At 41.8% G+C, this 23,177-nt stretch overlaps 1 protein-coding gene across 1 annotated transcript in view; it reads right to left on the bottom strand.

Moving 5' to 3' along the window:
- Positions 1-23,177, bottom strand: part of LOC129167872 (urotensin-2 receptor) — a 115,651-nt gene that overhangs the window by 10,825 nt on the left and 81,649 nt on the right. Inside the window, exon 2 of the mRNA XM_054752519.1 lies at positions 3,740-4,972. Within this exon, the coding sequence (XP_054608494.1) occupies positions 3,776-4,972 (1,197 nt within the window). The 3' untranslated portion in view covers positions 3,740-3,775. The remainder of the gene's footprint in view (positions 1-3,739; positions 4,973-23,177) is intronic.

The following is a 23,177-nucleotide window of genomic DNA, read 5'->3' as shown; positions in this document are numbered from 1 at the left end:
CTAACACATCAATATGCAAGCAAAAAAGGCACTGAAAGAAAATGACAAACTCTTTTAAAGTTTTATTGTTTAGTCAGGCAATAGAGGTTAAGATGAACTGTTGCAACATGTATGACAGATCATTTTTTTGTTTCGGTGCAGGCATAAATACAGAGTATATTGGCCTACAGGGTACTAGTGGCGAGCAATCAGGGCCAGCAATGTCTTCTCTGCTGGCCTAACCACTATCAGAAGCACCGACCCACACTTACAACTTAAATTCTAGTCTTTGTTCCATGAAATTGTATTAATTTATTCTTAACAGTTTATTACGTTCATTTCATGTCTCTTGGCTGCACTGTTTCCAGTACATACTGTATATACGAACGTTAGATTATTTTGTCCAATCAGATTTCAGCTTCAATGTGTTGCCATGTCAATATAATCTTCCCAGCAGGACCTTCAAAGTTGGGAGTGCTGGCCAGATGTCACTTAAACACTATTAGCAATGGGGCTGTTTGTGTAACCAATCAGATTTCAGATTCACCTTACCTTGTTCATCGTTCTGTGTGGGTTGTAGTCATCATTTTTTGACAGCTAAAAATAATTTTGTTTTTCAAAAAATTCACCACACTGGGTGAAGACAATTGGGTCGGCCGGCCCCGCTAGTAAAGTATCCCTTATTTATTTTTCGCAAGCACAATTGAGTACATGGGAATTTCTGCTGTTAGCTAGAGCTAACGATGCTAATGCTAATGCTGAATACTTGTACTGTTTCTTGAAAACCTCTCATATCAATTCTTGTCCTTCTCATGCTGTTCTAGTCACCTCTTTGTGGTTCGAAGAAACACGCTGAGTGCAAGCAAGGTCGCAGGGAAAATGTGGACGGGATGTTCAGAGAAGCGGATACTCTCCATGGGGCCCATTTGTGTGTTTTGGGTCTACGACAGTAGAATAATACGATGTCAAACGCCCCCTTTTATGTGGACGCGCACTGAGCACAAAGCCGAGAACCGGACTTGACAAAGTAAGTTGATAACCACCATTGCAGTACCATTTAACTTAGTTTGGGGAACTTTATTCATTATTAATATTCACACATGGGGACTGTGGCATTTGTGGCAAAGCACTTTTTTCACCCCTAACCGTTACCTTGATGTGCCCAGTAAAAGTATCCCATTTATCGTGTGATTAATTAATGTATTTATTATCAGAGAGTTTTTTTCCTGAACGAAACATTTCATCACGTTTTAATTGTGACACCCCTAGTGTACGTCTATGTGGACATCGCAATGTTACTGTGTATAGAGGAAGAGAAGGTGTGCGTGCTTGGATTACATACACCATCCTTAAGACCATTAAGACCTCAAGTGGATGTGTCTTTTCATAATAAATAACCACAGAGTTCACCTTATGTGTCACACTTCCTGCGGCTAAACATGGAAATGAGGTGTCGGTGTTGTCCTTGCGAATGAGCTGCGTGAGATTTAGGATGAGAAGCAATGAAATACAGGTACTGTATGTAAAACATAAAAACATTATTCATCAAATTAATCAGGGCTGTCAAAATAGCGCTTTAACGGCAGTAGCTTGCTTATTTAATTACGTTAAATGTTTTTGTGTAATTAATGCATACACATCATGGCAAGCCACGCCTCTCCGTCATGACGACAGACGGTAGGTAGCACAGTGTAGCTCCCCACAGAGTCTGCCTCTCTTTTATAACTTTATTCTGCCCTGAACACATCAACAACAGTGCAGTCCCAACACCTATATGTTTCTCTAACTCCAAACAAACACAAACAAACATTGCAGGAACGACACTTCCTCATTATCACTCGACTACCGCGAGATGCATTCATGGACACTCAAAACACGAACGTCTTTATGATGCGTATTTGTGTGGTCTAAATAAACAGAAAGACACTCACTTTGCAGCGTCTAATGCGGAACTACAATTTGCAGCATTTATGTATGCTCGGAAATCACAGAAAATATACTAAAAACATGCGAATTCAACTTAAATTACGTGGTGTCTTGAATGCAACCCCTCATTGCTCATAATAACGCCGTTAAAGTCAGATTCAAATGTTCTGCTCCTAGAAACCAGTGTTAGGTAAATAGCTTTTCCGACGTGTGTTACCTTTTAGCTTGAATTACATTTTCAGTTAATCTGGAGCTGTCATTAACCATGATTAAATCATTTGAAAACTGTGAAAATTTTAAGTCCTATTAAAAAGTAATTGTTCTGTTTACTGGTGTTTTTCATAGTAGTGCAATCATAAATGAATATAAATGCCACTCGTGATGTGCGATGCCAAGGCTCATGACCATAGGTGAGGCTGGGAACATCTGTACCGGACCGAGAGCTTTGCCTTCTGGCTCAGCTCTCGGTCCGGCACAGCGACCGCATTACTTCAGACGCTGCACCGATCCGCCTGTCGACCTCACGCTCCAACCTTCCCTCACTCGAGAACAAGACCCCGAGAAACGTGAACTCCTCCACCTGGGGCAGGACCTCATTTCCAAATCGGAGGGCGCAATCCACCCTTTTCCGACTGAGAACCAAGGCCTCGGATTTGGAGGCAAACCGCCCCAGTAAACGCTGAAGGTCATAGCCCGGTGAGACCATCAGGACCACATTGCAAATAGCAGAGACCAGATCCTAAGGCCCCCGAACTGGACTCCCTCGGCACCTTACCTGCTGCTAGGACTTCTGTCCATGAAAAACAGAATCGGTGACAAAGGGCAGCCTTGGAGGTCAACGTTCATATTTTCCGGTTTGGTTCGATACACATCCCACGTGGTACACATTCATTAGTAAGGGACAGAGAAGTGTTTCTTGCGTCATCCATTTCATCAGCCATCAAACACAAGCGGCTGCTAAAAATCTATTGCTGTTTGACATTTCTTGCATCATTGTTTACATGCTTTGCCCAGCTGTCATAGGCAAAGCACCCAGCTTCTCGTCTTCGGACTCCAAATGTGACTTTTTACCACAGTGACATTTTTTTTTTTAAACCAAACAAGCAATGCGGTTAATTCGGAGCTTGTTTTTGTCCCATGAGAAAGTGGATATCACGTTCGTTCAAGGGGTACGTACTAACTTTTTCAAGTGTCACTGAACAATTTTGCTGTCTTATTGTCATGATACCAATTATGTCTTGTCCTCAAAACACTATTTGTATGTGGTTGTTTAATGAACATAAACATATAGTGTCCAGCCTTATGATATTATATTATATTACATTACATTATGTTTAGAATACTTCTATTTTACTACTATATACTAATATTACTTCTACTCTTAGTAGTTTTTTTTTTATTAGAACTGTTCAATGCAGACTTTGTCTTTATATAATGACAAATGTCCACAAAATAGCATAACGATGATGGCACTCGTCTTGGTTGGTTCCGTACATACATAAAAGCAGTCTCAGAGAAGCGATCGACACTTTGTCATTGTGTGGTTATGATGTGGTTATGGCTATACATTCAGTGTTCACTGTACACAAATGTGTGTGTTGGGGGGGTTGATCATGCTCAAAAGTTACAGCCCTTCCACGCAGTGCCGAAAAAAGGCAGCCTGCACCTTTTAAGAGCTGTTTGGGAGCCAAAAAAGTCGCAAAAAAGACGGCTCTCAGAAAAGAGCCGAACTTCTCATCACTAGTTTGAACACACTTTGTGGGTCTGTCGTGCGTAATGGCTTTACGCACGAGCGTGACACTGGCTCGATGCGTAAAGCCCAATTACCACCTACCTGTGACGTAAAACGCCTCCGCTTCATTTTCAAAAGTCACTTGAAGGTTCCCATGACGAGCGTCTCCGAGTTGAACTCTAACTGGTTGCTGGATGAAGCAGACTTCCCCCAGGAGGACAGGCTGGGCGGCCGCTGCTTGAACGACGACGTGTAGCGGTAGAAGCTCCTGTGTCGGTTCTTCAGATACTCCCTGTAGTTCTTGGTGAGGAGCGTGTAGAGGAAGGGGTTAATACAGCTGTTGCTGTAGGTGAGGCTCGCCACCAGGTAGTTGATACAGGTGTGCGTCTGCGAGGCCAAGCTTAACGGCTGACTGTGGTACAACGGCAGCAGCTGCCAGACCCAAAAGGGCAGGAAGCACGCCCAGAACACGAGCACAATGGTGAAGATCATGATGAGAACTTTTTGTTTCGGCGAGCGCTTCCCGCCTTTGCTGACGACAGAGTTGCGCTGGGACTCCAAGTAGGTGCGCGCCAACTTGACGTACAGGTACCCGATAATGAGACCTGGCGCCATGATGCTGGTGCCGAACAGGACCGTCACGTAGACTTTATAAGCCACGGGCGCCCATGTGGGTGCGCACATCCTTTTCACACTCCCGTCCGGGGATTTAGTGGTCGTCTGGGCCACCATCACCATCATGGGCACAGTGAGGAGCAAGGAGAGGAGCCACACGCCCCACGCTAGAGCTTTACGGTAACTCTTGGAACGCCGCGCCGTGTCCAGCGGCTTGGTGACGGCCAGGTAGCGCTCCGAGCACATGACGGTGAGGGTGAAGATGCTGGCGTGCATGGTGAGAAGGTCCAGGCTGAGAAGTACCCGACAGCCCACGTCGCCGAAGTACCAGTCCTTGAGGAAGTAGGTGGACACTACGAAGGGGATGGTGGAGAGGTAGAGAAGGTCCGCCAGAGCCAGGTTGATGATGGAGATGTACATGGACGTGGCGAAGCGGATGGAGTGACGCATCACCACCAGAGTGTACACATTCCCTGACACCCCGATGACGTACACGACGGAAAGGAGAGTCCCGAAAGTGGAGGTGATGACGAGTTCCTCGTCCGCCGTCCCGGAGCCACTTGGATTTGAGTTTAAGAAAGACTTATTAGTCATCTTGTCTTTTTTTATGGTAAAAATAACAAACTCCCAGCCGTGCGTCCTCCTCTTGGTTGCCTTAAGTTTGGAAAGATGCGCGTCGGCGCAGGTTGCGTCGCTCTCGCAGCCACTGCAGCTTTGCTCCTGACGTCATCACCGTAACACATAGTGAGGATGTTGCAACAATTCTACTCATTGGACACAAAATGAGGTCAGTGGATCCAATACAAGAGCAACATCTCGAACATTTTACATGACAGGTTTAACATCACGGCACACTGACACCTGTTTGTAAGTCACTTTTTATTTGGAATTTAAAGTTGTTGTTTTTTAAACTTATAATGTATGTTAAAACATACAATACATTGGCAGTTTCCACAGTGTGGCTTGGGGGCCATTTGCGATCTGCGGCACATTAAACAAACAAAAAAAAGCCCAGCAAAATAGGGAAAATAGAGCAAAAAGCCATAATGGAAGGAGAAACGACGGAAATGTTGATGGTAACAACTAATAATAACACAAAGCTTTGTATTTAAATATATACAGTAATCCCTCGTTTATCACAGTTAATTGGTTCCAGACCGAACAGTCATAAGTAAATTTCCCCCAAGTAGGATTGCTTATTCATAAATGGAATATTTTTTGCTTTAAATATGAAATAACACCCCTATAGTCACCTTTACACTATAGACATAATAAGAGTAAATAAGCCATTTAAGACATAAATAAGACTCGTAAATAAGACTATAAATGTGTTCCTCAGGGGAGCTGAGTGGCGGGCAGACAGGAAATGATGTCCGGGGTTCAGAGTTGCGTTTTAGCTTGGCGTGGGTTACTACAGCAACAGTTGCCCTTGTTTTTATTAGGGATTATTTTGCCTGTTGTGAGATAATTCAAAACTGCAATAAAAGCCTGCCGGCGATGACATCCGGTGTATGTGTGTCTCACTGAATATTACAGTAGCATTACTGATGCCTAGTGACCAGTGTAGAATACTACATATCACTCACAGCGTCTTTGAATGCGTCTTCTGAATGCCTTATATTTGTATTTTAGTTCATTTAGTCGTTTTTATGCTTGAAAATTCTTATAAATAATGGTGCCTTTAATCACTTGGCCGAAAAAAACACTTGCTCAAGGATACTGTAAAATATTATTATGTCTTGAGTCTTTAAAAATGGATTTCCCTCAGGTCTGATGCCCTGGGATTGTACTGTCGTCCCTCGCGACTTTGTGGTTTGAATTTTGCAGTTTTGCTCTATCACGGTCCAAAACTATATCTATAAATAAATCATGCTGTTTCGTGGTTGAATATGGCTTATTATTAGTCAAAACTTGCAAATGTCATGTGTTTTTTGCCTAGGTTAAGCATTTTCAAGCATAAAAATGCCTAAATGAACTAAAATACAAATGCAAGGCATTTACAAGACTCATTCAAAGATGTTGAGGCTATGTAGTATTCTAGACTGGTCACTAGGTGTCAGTAATGTTACTGTAATGTTTGGTGAGACACACAAACGCCAGATTTCATCGCCAGAACAACAGGCTTTTATTGCAGGTTTAAATGATCTCACAACAGGCACAATAATGTCTAATCCGAATCCCTAATAAAAACACGGCCTGTTGTTGCTGCAGTAACCCACGCCAAGCTAAAACCAAACTCTGAACCTTTGACGTTACTCCTTGTCCATCAGCCACGCAGCTCCTCTAGGGAACACATTTATAGCGACACACACAAGCACAAGTCCTATTTATTTCTTAAATTGCCTTTTTATTATTATTTTGTCTACTATTTTAAGTAATATGAGTGTATAGGTGACTTATGGGGTGTTAGTTCATGTCTAGAGGGCTCTAATAATGTTGAAAACCTATTTAGAGGTGGTAAACAGGTTTTCCATGCTCTAACTACAGTGATATTCGATTTATAAATAAGGAATCCGACGGAAATTCGCTTATCGCAGCTGGGTCTGGAACCAATGAACCGCAATAAACGAGGGATTACTGTTAGGGATGTCCTATAATATCGGTCCACCAATATTATCGGCCCGATATTGTCATAAAAAGATACTGTTATCTTTTATTTTTCCAATAATGAAAACAGATTTAAAAAATGCTGTGTAGATGTACATTTTCATGTTCATTTGGCCAGGATGACACCACACTTTGTTTTGCGCTTTCCACAGGCTCCTGTGTTCCTGTCCGCTCTGACTGCCCTGAAGTCGGCTAGCTCCCCACGTTAGCATCTGGGATGCTAGCTGTTAGCCATTCAGTGAAGCACAAATAAGCTCCACTTCCTGAAGGTCTTGACATTCTTGCCAGCTCGTTGATTTTGCTTGGTCGTGAATTCACGTTTCCCATGATAATAGAAGGTACCGAAGGCTTGGATCTCCACTTCCGCTTGACTTTCATCTTAGCTCCAGCTCTGCCGCCACGATATCAATGGGTAGACAGGGAATCACATCGTCGCTGGGGAAAAAAAGTAATCCCTAATTACTGTATATGCATACACAAAAAGCTCAACAGATTATTTGACCTTTTAAAGGTAACCAAATGATTTGGAGCTACTCTCATTATGATGCAGTGCAGTTTTACCACAATAATAAGCGTACTGTTAAATGTATAGGCTGCCTCTCTGATTTACCTTCGCAGAGAAGTAAGTCATCGTCAAATTAAGTCAAGTCAGTCAACTTCTGACACAAAGTAATGATAACATTACATCCACAGTGCTCTTGTCAATCACCACTAGACCAGGGGTCGGCAACCCGTGGCTCTTCTTTTATTACTTCTTTGAAGTAGGGGAGATGTGCATTTTTGAAAAGAATATGAAATATCCGACTCACCGCAAGCCCATGAATGCATCTAGACTGCGTTGTGACTGCTGATTGGATGAGTAAGGGAGGAGGACGTAGTCTAGTGTATGCAGTGAGTCTCACTGCTCAGGAAGTTACTTAAGTGGCCCCATCAACTAACCGAACTACTACCGAAATCCGACCAGAGCTCGGCTCACGGGACCAAGTGGGGGGGTAAGTCGCCATTGGTGCACTACACTGCTGATGGGGACGTCCTACAACTTCATGTCAAAAAATCCCAACTACCCCTTTAAGGAAGACGTAGCCGCCGATGCAATCGCAATCGCTTTATGAATGTGTTTTTTTTTATGACACCCTTATTTTGTTAGCACATTTAGACAGGATGCATGCCACTCTTCCTGTGAAGGCCAGGAATGTGTTGTGTGTGTTGGGTGTCTTTTGACTTTTGCTCCGTGAGTTGAGCAGGGTGCCCTCGTCTTTATTTCACACACACTTTGCACAAAGTCAGCAGGCGTCGGTTGCATTAACAAACGCTAAAACACAACTTATGCAGTCGATTGCTTGTGTTTGTGAGGACATGGCGCTATAAATGAGCGGTCCGCTGGGGAAATATTTCCCCACACAAACGCTCCCTCTCCTCACGATGACAGTATTTCATTCGCATTACGTCCATTTCTGCGGGATTCCGCGTTAAAGAGTAGATTCCGTTTTTATTGGCAAACTTTTCCATCGGATTTGTGTGATTGTGATTTGTTTCGTCAAATGTTCATTTGTTTGCTGAAATGTTAAAGCAGGGGTGGCCAAACTTTTTCCACCAAGGGCCGCTAAGAGAAAATCACAAGATACGGCACTTTTACATTTTTTAAACCAACTCATGTAAATGTGCTGACATGCTTTTTTATATTTAAAGAAAAAGCAGTCTGCATCTCTAGTTTGTGTTATGGGTGACAAAGCGTATTAGCACGCACTTTTATTATTATTTTTTTTATTCTACAAATATTTCAACATCTGGGCCGCACGGTGGTCTAGTGGTTAGCACGTTGGCCAACACAGTAACAGCCTGGAGATCGGGAAGACCTGGGTTCGATTCTCCCCTGGGCATTTCTGTGTGGAGTTTGCATGTTCTCCCCGTGTGCGCGTGGGTTTTCTCCGGGTACTCCGGCTTCCTCCCACATTCCAAAAACATGCATGTTAGGTTAATTGGCGACTCTAAATTGTCCATAGGTATGAATGTGAGTGTGAATGTTTGTTTGTCTATATGTGCCCTGCGATTGGCTGGCGACCAGTCCAGGGTGTACCCCGCCTGTCGCCCGAAGTCAGCTGGGATAGGCTCCAGCATGCCCCCGCGACCCTAATGAGGAAGAAGCGGTATAGAAAATGGATGGATGGATTTCAACATCTTGCCCATGTTTTCTTCTTAATAGTATGACTTTATTCACATATGTTGACTTTATTAATGTAATACTATAATTTTTCCCCAACTTAATTATTAAAAAAAATTGTAAAAATGTTTGTTTGTCACATTTTGACTTATTTTTCTTTAATTTTTCCATTTTATGCTATTTTTTCTCTTAATATTATGACTTTACTATGTTAATATTGCACCATTATTCTTGTAAAATTACTTCTTTTTTCCATTTTTGCCGTTGTTTTTTTTGTTTTTTCTTCTTTAATTGTATTTTTAGCTAAATAAAAATAATTTTAGCTATTTTTGGCTAATTAAAAAAAAAAAAAGGCCCCCGGGCTGCACTTTGGACACCCCTGTGTTAAAGCCTTTGTCCACCATAAGTACTCATCAAATAATGCAAGCAGATGAAAGACCACAGAAAGAAGTTAGATAGTCTAAACTGTCCCGATTCACAAAAATAGTCATGTTGAACAATACGTTTGAAGAGCAGAGTTAATTACTTTCCCCTTGTGTCCTGATTTTGTATGCAGGATTGCATCTGTGAACATTTCCCTTGCTTTGTGAATTATAACGAGCGTTTCAATGAGTTCATTGAGTTAAACAAGATTCCGGTTGGTCTGCAGTTCACTTAACATGCTGAATATGCTTAGCGTTTTTTTTAATGGAGGAGAACCATTTTGGCCTCTGCATGAAAATGTATTATACGCTTAGTGATGTTGAAAAATCGGCATTATAAATAATTGACGCTGCAGCTTCGAGTCTATAGACCATGAAGCTCTCATTAGTTTTATTTTTTGTGACAACAGCCTTAAAAGCAATTACACTGACTTCTCCCAAATGTAATGTTTTACCTGCAGCACCGCCGTCGCCTTTACCTTTCACACTAAATCTCATATTTGCCCTTGTTACTTTCATTTCAGTGGTTCACTTTGCTGTGCTGTGCTCGTGCTGAATCGATTTGTATGCTCTGAGCCAGTAGTCACGTACCTTTCATCTTGTGTAGACAGGGCACATGTCCTGAGCGTCATCCATCTATTCATGCTCGTCCAGCTGCACTGACTATGATACTGCAGCCTCCATCCTTAAAAATTACAAAGGTTACTCAGTTGCGGTCTGCGGATTGCATAAATCACTCACTTTTGCCACATAGGAGATTCTCTCTGATAAAAACTGGAAATCTCCCTTTGCTTTGGTGCCTGCATCACTTGAAAATGCGTATTTTTGTTGGGCTAATCAATGATATTTGCAGTAAAAATGTATATCGCTCTTTTAAAATGATCTAAAGCCTCGGTCACAACTGGATGTACAATTTTTTGTGTTTTTGGCAGGGTTTTTTTGTTCGTGAGAACGTAGTTGTGGTGACCGAGATCTCGACATGCATGGAGGACGTAGGAAATATCTCAACGTGCGTTGGCCGCACTAATTATGCATGTGTGGTGCACGTGTGCACAAGTGTGACGTATGAAAAAATGTACATTTTTTGCCCGAACCTGACACCAGCAAAACGTACGAAACGTACAAAAGGCCGTATGGATGACGCACGAATACGTACAAAGTGGGCCCGTAGAGTTTGTTTGACATGACAAGAAGAAGAAGAACCCCCGTGGCCAGTCTACAGCTCCAGTCTACGCGCCCTCCATGCCTTTCTTGCGTTTTTTTGCATGTATGACGGTTGTGACCTCGTCTTAAAGCAGCACCTGCAGATTTGAGTGTGGTTACACGGAAGTGTATGCAATTCCTTGCTTTGTTCGTGTTGCTTCCATGGGTCAAAACACAGTAAAAACACTAGGAAACTCTCACATCTAATACAATCCATTCCAGGACACAGCTTGACCTCCAATATGTTTGGATTAAGAAACAAATTTCCCCATAGGAAATAATGGAAACACATCAAAATGATTTAGGCACGGTACATTCCGATAAATTGTGTACTCACCTTTAATTTTGATAAAAATGTGCAGAGGGAGCTTGCCGCTTGTAAATGGCGGGTTAGTCTCTTCACGTCGACTGTTTTGTCAGAGAATTGCATGTCACATGCTCAACCGCGACAAAGATCTATAAAAGGATTTAAACGGCGTGCGGACTTCACAGAAGCATAGTCCAGATTTAAAGCTACTGTATGCCACTGGCCCAACCAAGATCACTACCAAGCAGGATCAGAACCAACGGCTATAGCAGATGTTATCAATAGCGGTTTAAGAGAACCAATTTAACAAATCAATGTCTATATTTGTCACAATTACAAGTTAAACTTTGTAATAAGAAGCTGGCTTAGAAGCTAAACCCCAAACATACATTAGCCTGTGTCAGTCTGTATCATCTGATGCAGTCCACTGGTGAAAACATGAACCAGGCAGGCCCAAAACTAGATATAAACGATAAATCATTTAATAAACACACAGGATTGTGGATATGATTATGAATTTTTAACGTGGTCATGAGTCCAAACTGTGGACAAACTTGAAACTGTGTGGAGGTCCACTGATCCGTGCCACAGGCAAGATGAAAACTTTGTTAGAGAGTTCATTTGCAACATACTGTATATACAAAATACACATACCAAAGGGACCACATCGTTAGGTACATGTGCACAATCTAATAACATTCAATACAAAAGCATTGAAACTGCACCACAAAAAGACAAATATTTAGAAATGAGTAGCTCTGTGACAGTGTCAATCAAAGCAGAGCTCTATTATCTTTGTGATGCAGCCCTTCTTTTGGAAGAACGTATTCCCTGCTGTGGATACGTCAAACTATATTACCACAAATGCAAGCGTTTTGTTTTGCAGGTACAATTTCTAGAAATCATTGCTGATCCACTCACAGAGAGTAGCAGAGCAGTGCAGAGAGCAGCTACCGTGGGCACTAATTGTATGTTATCAGTAATTGTGTAAATTGCTGGCAAAATGGCATGCTGTGTGCACATGCAGCAATGTCAACACAAATTGTGTTCAGTCAATGTATTATATAGATTATAATGTATGTTCAAAGAAGGAACTGATATTGTGCATTATCAGGAAAGGAAATCAGAATACTGTTTAGACCCAAATACAGCGGTACCGCCGTGTTTGTTATGAATTTGTTCCAAAAGGTTCAACAAAAAGTGAAACGTACAAAAACCAAAGTCATTTTTCCCATAGAAATCACGTAACTCAAATTAATCTGGACAATTCACCCAAAAATTTGAACAAAAATACATGTTGTAGAAAAGAAATTGCATAATTACATGCATAAAAAGATGCAAAATCATTGGTGGGGCCACAAAACAATATGCGCTCAAATAGTAATACATCTGCATCCCAAAAATGCCTCCTTGGAAAAAAGTCAGACCTCACAATCGCTCGGCGTTACTTTCTCTCCCGTCGTATCAATGCGCGCTGTCGCCTGTCCATTGTTGTGTGTGTGGTGGCTCTGGCTGCGTTCTTTGTAAGATCACACCGTGAGTCAGAATCTTATATCGAGTAATGACCTCCTTGGGACGATGGGATGACGAGCTCGTCGTGAGTTCCCTTGTAGCTCGTGATTGGCACCTGCCAAAGAAAGAGCTACCGTTTCCTCACTGCCTGCAAGCGGCACAGTATTTAAACGATTAGTAGCAGTTCTGAAGTACAGGAGATGTCACGAGATTAGAACATGATCATAAATTAGACGCACCGCTATATAAGCCGCAGGGCTCAAACTTGAAGAAAATAGTAGCAGCTTATACGACGGAAATTACGGTACTTTTTTCACTGGATACTCACAGTACTTACTCTGCTCAAGTCATTATTTGGAGGGCTCCCCGCCTCTGATGAAAACCGAGCCAGTATACAAAAACCGAGAACAGTAATCCCGCTTTTGTTGCCGTAATTGGTTCCAAACCTGACCGTGATAAGTGAATTTCCACAAAGTAGGATTCCTTATTTAGAAATGAAATATTTTCGTAGTTAGAGCATAGAAAACCTGTTTACGGCCTTCTAAATATGTTTTTATGGACATTATTAGAGCCCTCTAGTCATGAAATAACACCCCTATAGTCACCTTTACATTTGTAATGCCCAATAGGCATAATAAGAGAAAATAAGACATTTAAGACATAAATAAGACTTGTGCTCATGTGTGTTGCTATAAATGTGTTCCGGTGCTCAAGAACAGGAGTGGCGGGCAGACAGGAAGTGACATTTTTTATTCGGGATTTTTACTACGGATTGTTGTGCCTGTTGCGAGAATTCAAACCTGCAGTAAAGGTGATCAAATCTCATGCTGGTGTGTCTCACCAAACATTAGAATAACATTACTGACACCTAGTGACCAGTGTAGAATACTACATCTCATTCACAGACTATTTGAATGCAGCTTGAAAGCACTTAATTTCGGCAAAAAATACATGCAATTTGCTTCAATATGAATACTTTTTGGACTGATAGGCCGTATTCAACCACGAAACAGCATGATTTATTCATTGATACATTTTTCGAAAGTCGTGATTGAGTGAAGCCGCAAAAGTAGAAGCGCGATGTGACGAGGAACGACTGTATGTAAATAAAAAAAAATTCCCCTTCAAAAAAAGTCAGAAAAAGGAGCAAACAACAGATGGGGCGATATGATGCCAGTTTTAAGATAAAGATGATCAATAAGAAGAGTCATCTAACAACTGTTGAGCAGCTCAGAAATATGATATCCTTCAACTGATATTTAAAAAAAAATCATTTTATCTTGATTTTTATCAGATATTTCCCCCCAAAAAGTGGTTGTCTGATATGCAGGTTTGTTTTATATTCTGGTCAATACAGATACAGTACTTGATAAAGCAGCCACATAAAAATTTGCTGCTGTCATTTGCCGGAATTCACAACTGGTCTCTTTATCCAATATTGGATACTAGTATTTTATTCATGTTCATGTTCAGCACCATATTTCTTATTGTCCCCAATGACAATGTAGGACCAAACAAGTCAGTTCAACCCATCCATCCATTTTTTATGCCACTTGTCCTCACTAAGGTCGTGGGGGTATGCTGGGTCCTATCCCCGCTGACTTTTGGACTTGGGGCAAGAGGCAGGCTACACCCTGGACCGGCCGCCAGCCAATCGCAGGGCACACAAATCAATTCCAAGACCTGTAATTTCATATTTTCATTGTACTGTGAGACTGTGAGCAACCTTGGTACATTCCTTTCACACAGCTCGGATTTGATTCCATTATCTGTTCTTTGTGAATCATTTGCTTTAGATATTACTGTGTCAGCGTCTTGATAGAGCTCAGAGGACAGTCTCTGCACAAAGCATCTATTTGATAGTCGGACTGAATCTTACTGATTTACATTTAGAATGACAGACACTAATCAGCTCACATCTTATGTAATTGCTGAGTCAAGTTCTTGCTAATCCCTTAATGTATTTTTTGGGCTTTGCATGCCTGCTTAACAAGGTTTGCTAATCATGTTACCATAGCTAATGACACACTTAATTACTCAAATGTGCTAAACATAACTTATCATAACACAATGTGAGACCCACACAACCAGTTCGCATCATAAACACTAACCCGCCCCCTCCCGAACTAAACATGTGGAAACATGGCGAAAGTTGCCAAAAAATCTTCCAAACTCCTCTCTTGCGGAGCGTGAATGCAAACTAGCAGCGTTACCGTAATTTCCGGTGTATTTCCGCTACTTTTTTTGTCACGCTTTGAACCCTGTGGCTTATACAGTGATGTGGTCAGTTTATGGCTAAAAGAACTGCAGTTCCCATTGATGCTTAGAGTGCAGCTTCAGGAAGTAGTGAATTGGACGAGTAAAGTGGACATTAATATCACGTTTTAAACTCTTATGCAGTGATCGTGTTTTGAGCTGATGAATCTTAACTTTGACCAAGTGCAGAATATACAGCTTCTGTTTGGACTGCTTGGGCCGCGGCATAACTCCTTTTGTTAAAAAAACACTGGGAACATCGAGTGGAGGTAGGATTGCAAGGTTTATAGTGTGTCTTTCTTTATAGTGTGTCAACAAATCCACTATCACCACCGCGTTTCGAAAGGCTTTGAAATACTGCGTGATGGAGAGGATAACTCAAGGTAAAGGGCTAATTTGCCTCAAGACAAAAGTGACACAGAGAGCGACAACAAAAGAGAGAGAGACTGACGCAGTGTGTGATGAAAGAATTATGAGGCTGTTCAATTCAGTCGCTGAAGAAGACGACTTTAGTGGTTTTAGTTCCCAGGAGGACGATGAAGACGGCAGTTAAACTTTTCTGGTAGCCTACTGTTTAACTAGTCTTGTTACGCGCACTGTTTGCCACTGTTTAACAAGTCGTATTACACACACTGTTCGGTGCTCTTTGGAAAAAAGCATTTATTTCATCAAAAGTAAAAAAAAATCTGTAACATCTTTCTTTGTACTAAATATTCCTTGTTTCAATGTGGACACCGGAAATTACGGTATCTTAGTTTAGCAGAGCATGCTAGTGCATGTGTGCAACTCAGGCTGTATGAGTGTTGTGTTTTGCCGCTTCTTAATGTAGGCGAGTGTTTTACGATGCTCGCTTGACATTGTGCAAGTTCTGAGTGAAATGAGCACAAGAGGCACTTTCATTCTTGCACCCAGCTTGTATGCGGTATGCCGATACTTGCTTTGTAACACCGATCACCTCGGCCCCATTGCAGCATCCAGCCTATAGAGACCATGTCCCGCCCACTTTGCCTTCACAAAGCCAAAAACAAGCATTTCTGCCCTGTGGGACTAACCTGTCGTTGTGGGCGCGATATAAGTTTTGCACCCTGCAAGACATGTTACGAAAAACGTCTTGCCGGAGTGGCGCGTTAAAATGCTTTAGTTTGGTGCGGCATTTAGGGGGCAGGGTGTGGTGAGTTTTTGATTTGGCTAATGTAGCCAGACGTCATTGAATTCGTCGGACAGGATGGCCAGCCATCGTCGGAGGTGGAGGAATGCGGGTTTCCGTGCTGTGTGCTCGCTCTCGCATCCAAATTCTCCGTAAAGAAGGCATCTGATCTGACTGGTGAAGTTTCACCAGTGATTTTGTTATGTTTTTGTCAGAATTTTATGGTTCCCCTTTCATATCATACAGCCCAGGGCTCACCAATGTGGTGCCCGCAGGCACCTGGAAGCCCCCCACGAACACGAGGCACCCGCAAGCCTGCTTTTCATTCATGTTTTCAGTTAATAATGGGAGAACACTACAAAGAAATGCATTCTTAAATACGAAATATGGGTTGTGGATGCCAGCATTTTGTTCATGTTCTGGTAAAAAAAGATATTTGGTTTGTTTGGGTTGAAAAGAAATGTTACAAAAATGAGTAGAGCTTGGCCATTTTCATTTTGTAATAGTAGCTCGCATAAGAAAAAACGTTGGTGATATTGCCATATGCATGCGTGTCTGTTTTCCTCATCTCCCGTCTCCAAACAGGCAGGAAGAGAGTTCACTCTGTGCATGCAGAAGAGTATTACGTAATAGAAATGAAATCGGTTGATTGCAATATATTGTCACGTATCTTTTAATAGTACTTTTCTTAAAAGCAATCCCATCTCGTCCCGTTCTCGTAGACCCAACCTCGCGCATCGTCTCGTGAACTGAGTTGTTTTGTGACACCCCTATTAAATTGTATCTCTCATTATTCTAAAATAACTTGTTTATTATAGTATTGATACTTTTATGAGAGTAATCGATACTCATTCGATACGTGTTTGTATCGATATATGGATACCACGGAATCAATACGCCCATCACTACACTATGCCATGCTGAGCACATGGCATCAGTTCATTATCAGTGGAAAAGTAATTAATCCTAGTGAAAGTACTGTAATGGTGGACATGAAAGAAGGAATACTCCCTCTTATTTGGATAGAGGAGATGCCAAACATCAGAGACACCGTGGTAAAAAGGACTGAATAAATTAGGCAGATCTGCTAATCGGATTGAAGGACCGGCACCGGTTCTAAGCAACACTTAAAATCCCTACCGAGTATGAGTGTACAAGCTCAGATGCGGAAGAGAGGACGTTCAAAGAAACTCACATCATCTAGGGGGGGGCTGTACTCTCCCACAGCTCGAACTTGCTGGAACTCGAGCTTTCCCCCCGGAGATCATTGACTTGGTATCAATGGAGACAGTGAATAACAGGGCAAGGCCCACCGTGCCTTGGAGCCGGTTTTGCTGTTAGCCAGCGATGGGCTCCGTCGATCTCTGGTGGGTGAAGAAAACGGTAGATAACTGTTTTTCTGCTGTGGCACTGATTGATTTTTACCTTAGCATTGCTTTCCTGCATGCCGCAGCTTTCCAATTCACTAACGCACTGACGCAGAGTGGAAAGCAGCTGACCAGCTTGTTCACAGTGGTGCAGAACTTAAAGTCATTGGGTAGCGCCTGTCTGATGGTCGAGTAGCTCAGATGGTCTCCATCATCAACCAGGTCTCCTCCTTTCCCTGGTTAGCTGTGAAATGGAGGCATTTGAAGCTAATGTAAATTAAAGGAAAGTAAATTGTTCAAAATGTAGCAATGAGTTTGCCTGACAGACGAGTGAAGGAGGAAAAAAACACAGAAAGAGCAGGAACAGCAGGAACATCTACTTGCACTTGTGTCTACTCCATGAGGCAGTCGCCTGGAAGTCGACACCGGTATATTTCGGCTGTGAGGCGCACTGCAAAGCATTGTCTTGCAGAACCTGCAGTGAAAGCACTTTTCCAGCATACTGTGCGCCGCCACGACCGGGCACCAGGGGAAGTTAATTTGAATCAGCGCAGCACGTCCCCACTGACTCTTTCTGGAGCTCCTCCGCTCACTTTGTTGTGCGCTGGGAGTTGAGTGGACGTCGTGGGGCTGAAAATGGTTCTGGATTGATGACAAATTGCATGGAAATACTCAGCAAACAACTAAAGAGACTGCTGGTAAGACCACCTCTTTGCCCTCGTTCAATGCATTGTATTGGAAGTGGTGCGTTCGGTAACATCACGTAAATGTCAATCGTCAAATGTCTGCTTACACATATTCAGCAATCCCTCGTTATTCCCGGTTAATCGGTTCCAGACCCGACCGTCATAAGTGAATTTTCGCAAAGTAGGATTCCTTATTTATAAATGGAATCTTTTTGCAGTTAGAGCATAAAGAACCTGTTTACGACCTTCTAAATACATTTTTTTACATTATTAGAGACCTCTAGACACACCTTTACACTCATATTACCATTACCCAATTAAAATAGACATAATAAGAGTAAATAAGCCATGTAAGACATAAATAAGACTTGTGCTCGTGTGTGTTGTTATAAATGTGTTCCAGGGGAATTGAGTGGTGGGATGGACTGGAAGTGATGTCGTGGGTTCAGATTTTAAATTTTAGCTTACCGTGCGTTAGTAGCCCACGTTACAGTAACGATCGCAACTGGACTGCTCAGGTTGTCTTAGAAGTCCAGTTGCGATCGATTCAATGCCCTGATAAGACAATGACCTGGATGAATGAGAATATTCACAGGCATGTTGCCGTAACATTACTGACACCCTGTGGCCAGTGTAGAATACTACATAGCATTTATAGCGTCTTGGAATGCGTTTTTGAATGCCTTACATTTGTATTTTTAGTTCATTTAGACAATTTGATGCTTGAAAATGTGTAATTTAGGTAAAAAAAAATATGTAAATGTATTTGCTTAAATATGCTTTAAAAAAAAAAAGGTCATATTCAACCACGAAACAGCATGAATTTATATATTCTTGAAAAAGCGTGATAGAGTGAAGCCACGAAATTCAAACCGCGATGTGGCGAGGCACTACTGTATATCTGTTTTGGTTTACAAAAGTATGTGTGCAGGTTTATTTGCTTGGTTAAATTTACTATAATTATTTATCTTATTTTGTTGTTAATCATGGCTGTGTGGTATGTATGGTAATATGGTTATGTTTAATATGGATAATATTCAAACGTGACCAGGTTTCTGGTTTGGAGAAAAGCTGTCTCGCAAGAACAGGGCAGCCAGAAGCCAATCAGATTTTGAACTATGGCATCGCTACTATAAATGATAATACACGTAATATTAAAGTGGCAGTGTGCAAGACATCATTGGAACCGCACATTAAATGCTTTGCACATACTATCAAACTTGCAATGCAACCCAGCTTCAGTGAGTGACGTGTTACTGTTTTTTTCGACCGAGTTGAACACCTGCCGCCATCTTAATGTCCAAGCAGAAGCTGTAGTAATTCTAACAAACAATCTAACAATCAAACTTACTTATGCTTTGTCAGATCAAAACATGTAAATGTTCAGACTTGTCTACGCCCTTCATCACTGAGTGGTTTTATTTATTCTGGTTACATCGGGGTGAGCGCCAACTTTAAAGGCACTAGCAACTACCGGTTCCACTTCACAACACACCTAATAGGTAGAAGAGTGTTGACAATTTAGTGACATTGTCACTATATTTGACAAGTCGGGGTGCACATTAAAAGTAAAGTCAGGAAGTGTTGCTTGCATTTATTCAGTAATTACACTCAACAAAAATAGAAACGCAACACTTTTGTTTTTGCTCCCATTTTTTTATGAGATGAACTCAAAGAGCTAAAACTTTTTCCACATACACAATATCACCATTTCTCTCAAAGATTGTTCACAAATCTGTCTAAATCTGTGATAGTGAGCACTTCTCCTTTGCTGAGATAATCCGTCCCACCTCACAGGTGTGCCATATCAAGATGCTGATTAGACACCATGATTAGTGCACAGGTGTGCCTTTGTGGAGCAAAAACAAAAGTGTTGCGTTTATATTTTTGTTGAGTGTAAATACAAGCAGTCAACAAAGAAGTATCCGCTGTGCAGGTGAGCAGGAGTGGAGCTTCACGTCCGATTGTACATAAGTATTGCCGTGCAATGTCGGTCTGAAAGCTGCATAAACCCATCCACAATGCAAGCCAACCTCTGACCAGAGACATAACTAAGAAGGCAGAGCTTGGACACACATTGTTGCATTATTATGATATATTATTAATGATTATTATTGTATATTATCATAACAGTCGTTGGTACGGTTGGTACAGATACAGTGGTGGTCTTGTGACACCCCTAATACCCACACATCCCAAGAAATCTTCACAAGGATTCCCTTGTTTGGGGTACTGGGAGTTCTGAAATGTCCTGCACTTTTGCAGCACTGGGACGCACCTGCCCCTCTTCTACCTGTTTCCCTAATTATGTCACGATGCCTTTTCCAAACTCACAATTTGCAAGGTTGACAGTTACAGAGGCCCCTCAAAGAGGATGATAAAAATTGGGATAAGGTAGCTAAATGATCAGACCAGGTGAAAGAGTAGACAACCACTCCATCAAGCTAAACTTTAAAGTTTTTAACGTCAGCAAGAATTTTCTACATAAGACATTAAAAAGTATTTGGGGTGTTGCGCAAACCCAATGGCATTAAAGTGTATTAAAGAAAAGCATCTGGCGTGACGAAAGTAGATATCTCAGATGTTCGTGGAGTTCAAGGAACTTGCCGGTAACCTTAAGTCCAGCTGAGTCAGAAAATTAGTGGAGCTGACCAAACCATCTATACAAAGGTCCATCCTAGGAAAATAAAATGAGTCAGGTTTGTTAATGGAGTTGACTTTTTGTTTGTCATTGCAAAAATGAGCTGTGCTATCAGGTTTAGGAAGTAAAACACAAGGTGAACTCCATGCACTGCTTGGAACCGCTAAGCCATGTTCAATCAAGTAACTCACTCCTTGCTCTTTGTGGGTTTATGGCCTTTGAAAATTATGTTTAATACAGTGACAAAACTTTTTAACATAGTTTCATTTTCGCAACTGCCGATAGTAATCGCGAGCGCCCAACTTTGACCTCAATGTGACGTGAGTTTAAATGAAATGTTTGATATTATTATTTTTCAATAAACTAATCACTCATGTTTACACTAATTTACACATTAAATTGGATGTAGTCATTTACAAAACACAAATAAACTTCAGTTGTCTTTTTTTTTTTTTTTTTTTTTTTTTTACAAAAAGCCATTACCTGTATTGTACCCTTCCCTGGAAAAATATATGTTCAATATATGTTTTTTTTAACATGGTTAGAGCCCTCTAGACCAGTGATTCTCAACTGGTGGTTCAGTGGTTTGTAGGGGTTTTGCCAAAAAAATAATGTAGTCACGACTAGGCCTGTTGCGAGAGTCATCACACGAGATCCCGAGAGTTTAAAACGTGACAAGATTTCTTGTTTGGAGAAAAGCTGTCTCGAGAGAACAGGACAGCCAGAAGCCCATCAGACTGCGAACTATGGCATCGCTACTGTGAATGATGTGTCTGTGTAGGCTCTCAGTCGTACAGGAGTTGTCCATCGAGGAAAAGGCTTCTTGAGACGTCATCTGTACTTCTGTGTAGAAGGTGTCGGACGTTTCGCTCCTCATCCGAAGAGCTTCGTCAGCAAACTAATAAGTGCTGGTAGCTTAGGCCTTAAATACAGTAAGAGTGGGCGGAATTGGTGTGCCAACACCCTCCTCCTATAGGAGGAGGGTGTTGGCACACCAATTCCGCCCACTCCGCCCACTCTTACTGTATTTAAGGCCTAAGCTACCAGCACTTATTAGTTTGCTGACGAAGCTCTTCGGATGAGGAGCGAAACGTCCGACACCTTCTACACAGAAGTACAGATGACGTCTCAAGAAGCCTTTTCCTTACTGTGAATGATGATACAGCAATATGGAATTGGAAGTCTGCAAGGCATTATTGAAGTGTTATGGAAGTGCATATTAAGTACTTTAAGCACACTTTAAACCTTGTAATCCAACCTACCTTGGTGTTCCCAGCATCAGATACTTTATAATGTCCAAGCAGAAGCTGTAGTAGTTCTACATTTGACCAACTTTACTTAAAGATTTGTCAGATCAACTCATGTAGATTTTCGGACTTGTCTGCACTCTTAATCACCAAGCGCTTCTATTGACGCTCATTGCATTCAGCTGAGCGCCAACTTTCAAGCACCCGCGATCACTGGTTCCATTTCATAACACACGTTATATATAGAAGAGATATATTTAGCAAGTATGGGTGCACATTTAAGTGTTTCTTGTGTCATGCATGTATTCAGTAATTAAATACAAGCCAGCAACAATGGTGACGAATCCGCCGAGTAGGCGCGGGGGAGTTAGTTTCACCTCCGTACCGCCGTGCAATGCACGTCTGTTCTCTGTCGCCTCGCAGCACCTCACCTTCCTGGTGAAACATGCATGGGTGTCCGTATGGTGCCGGGGCCATCTGTCCACTGCAGAAATAAAATGAATAAAACCAGCAAAAGTGGAAAAAAAGGCATTATGTAACTATCCATCCATCTATCTTCTATGCCGCGGGTATGCTGGGGCCTAGCCCAGCTGACTTCGGGCGAGAGGCGGGGTACACCATGGACTGGTCGCCAGCCAATCGCAGGGCACATATAGGCAAAGAAGCATTCACTCTTACATTCATACCTATGGACAATTTAGAGTTAACCTAACATGCATGTTTTTTGGAATGTGGGAGGAAACCTGGAGAAAACCCACGCACGCACGGGGAGAACATGCAAACTCCACACAGAGATGCCCAAAGGAGATTCGAACCCGGATCTTCCCGATCTCCTGACTGTGTGGCCAACATGCTAACCACTAGGTCACCGTGCGGTTGTGTAACATTGTGTAACTACTATATACTATAATGTTATAATGTTGTTTTTTTTGGAATTCTAAATATTAAAGGACAGCTGACAGCCCTGACGTGTATAGACAAAGACACGTAGAAATAGAAAAACAGCATTATTATTATCATATACTGTATTATCATAACAGTGGTTAATTTGGCTACAAAAAATGTCGACAGTATCGTTGAGCATCAATTTGTGGGACAATAAACATTTCAAAACACACACACAATTGTTTTGTGACTCAGTTAAGTAAAGTTTTTGTCCAGGCATTTTTTTTACATTGTAATTGTATTCAAATTCATGTTAAAATCTCAAAAAAATGCTGCTCGCTTTTTTTTGGAGTTCCTGGGTGGAGCCACTTGTTGCAGCTTGATGCACACCTGCATGGGATTTCCAATTAGGCCCTTATTAGCGTTCACCTGACCGAGCACAGATGCCGGACTGTCTTCTTGTGCCATTCCATAGTCCTTGTTA

The sequence above is a fragment of the Dunckerocampus dactyliophorus genome, chromosome 2, assembly GCF_027744805.1.
Source record: "Dunckerocampus dactyliophorus isolate RoL2022-P2 chromosome 2, RoL_Ddac_1.1, whole genome shotgun sequence".
Taxonomy (NCBI): domain Eukaryota; kingdom Metazoa; phylum Chordata; class Actinopteri; order Syngnathiformes; family Syngnathidae; genus Dunckerocampus; species Dunckerocampus dactyliophorus.
The sequence above is the reverse complement of the archived record's forward strand: the minus strand, read 5'-3'. Positions and strand labels throughout refer to the sequence as shown.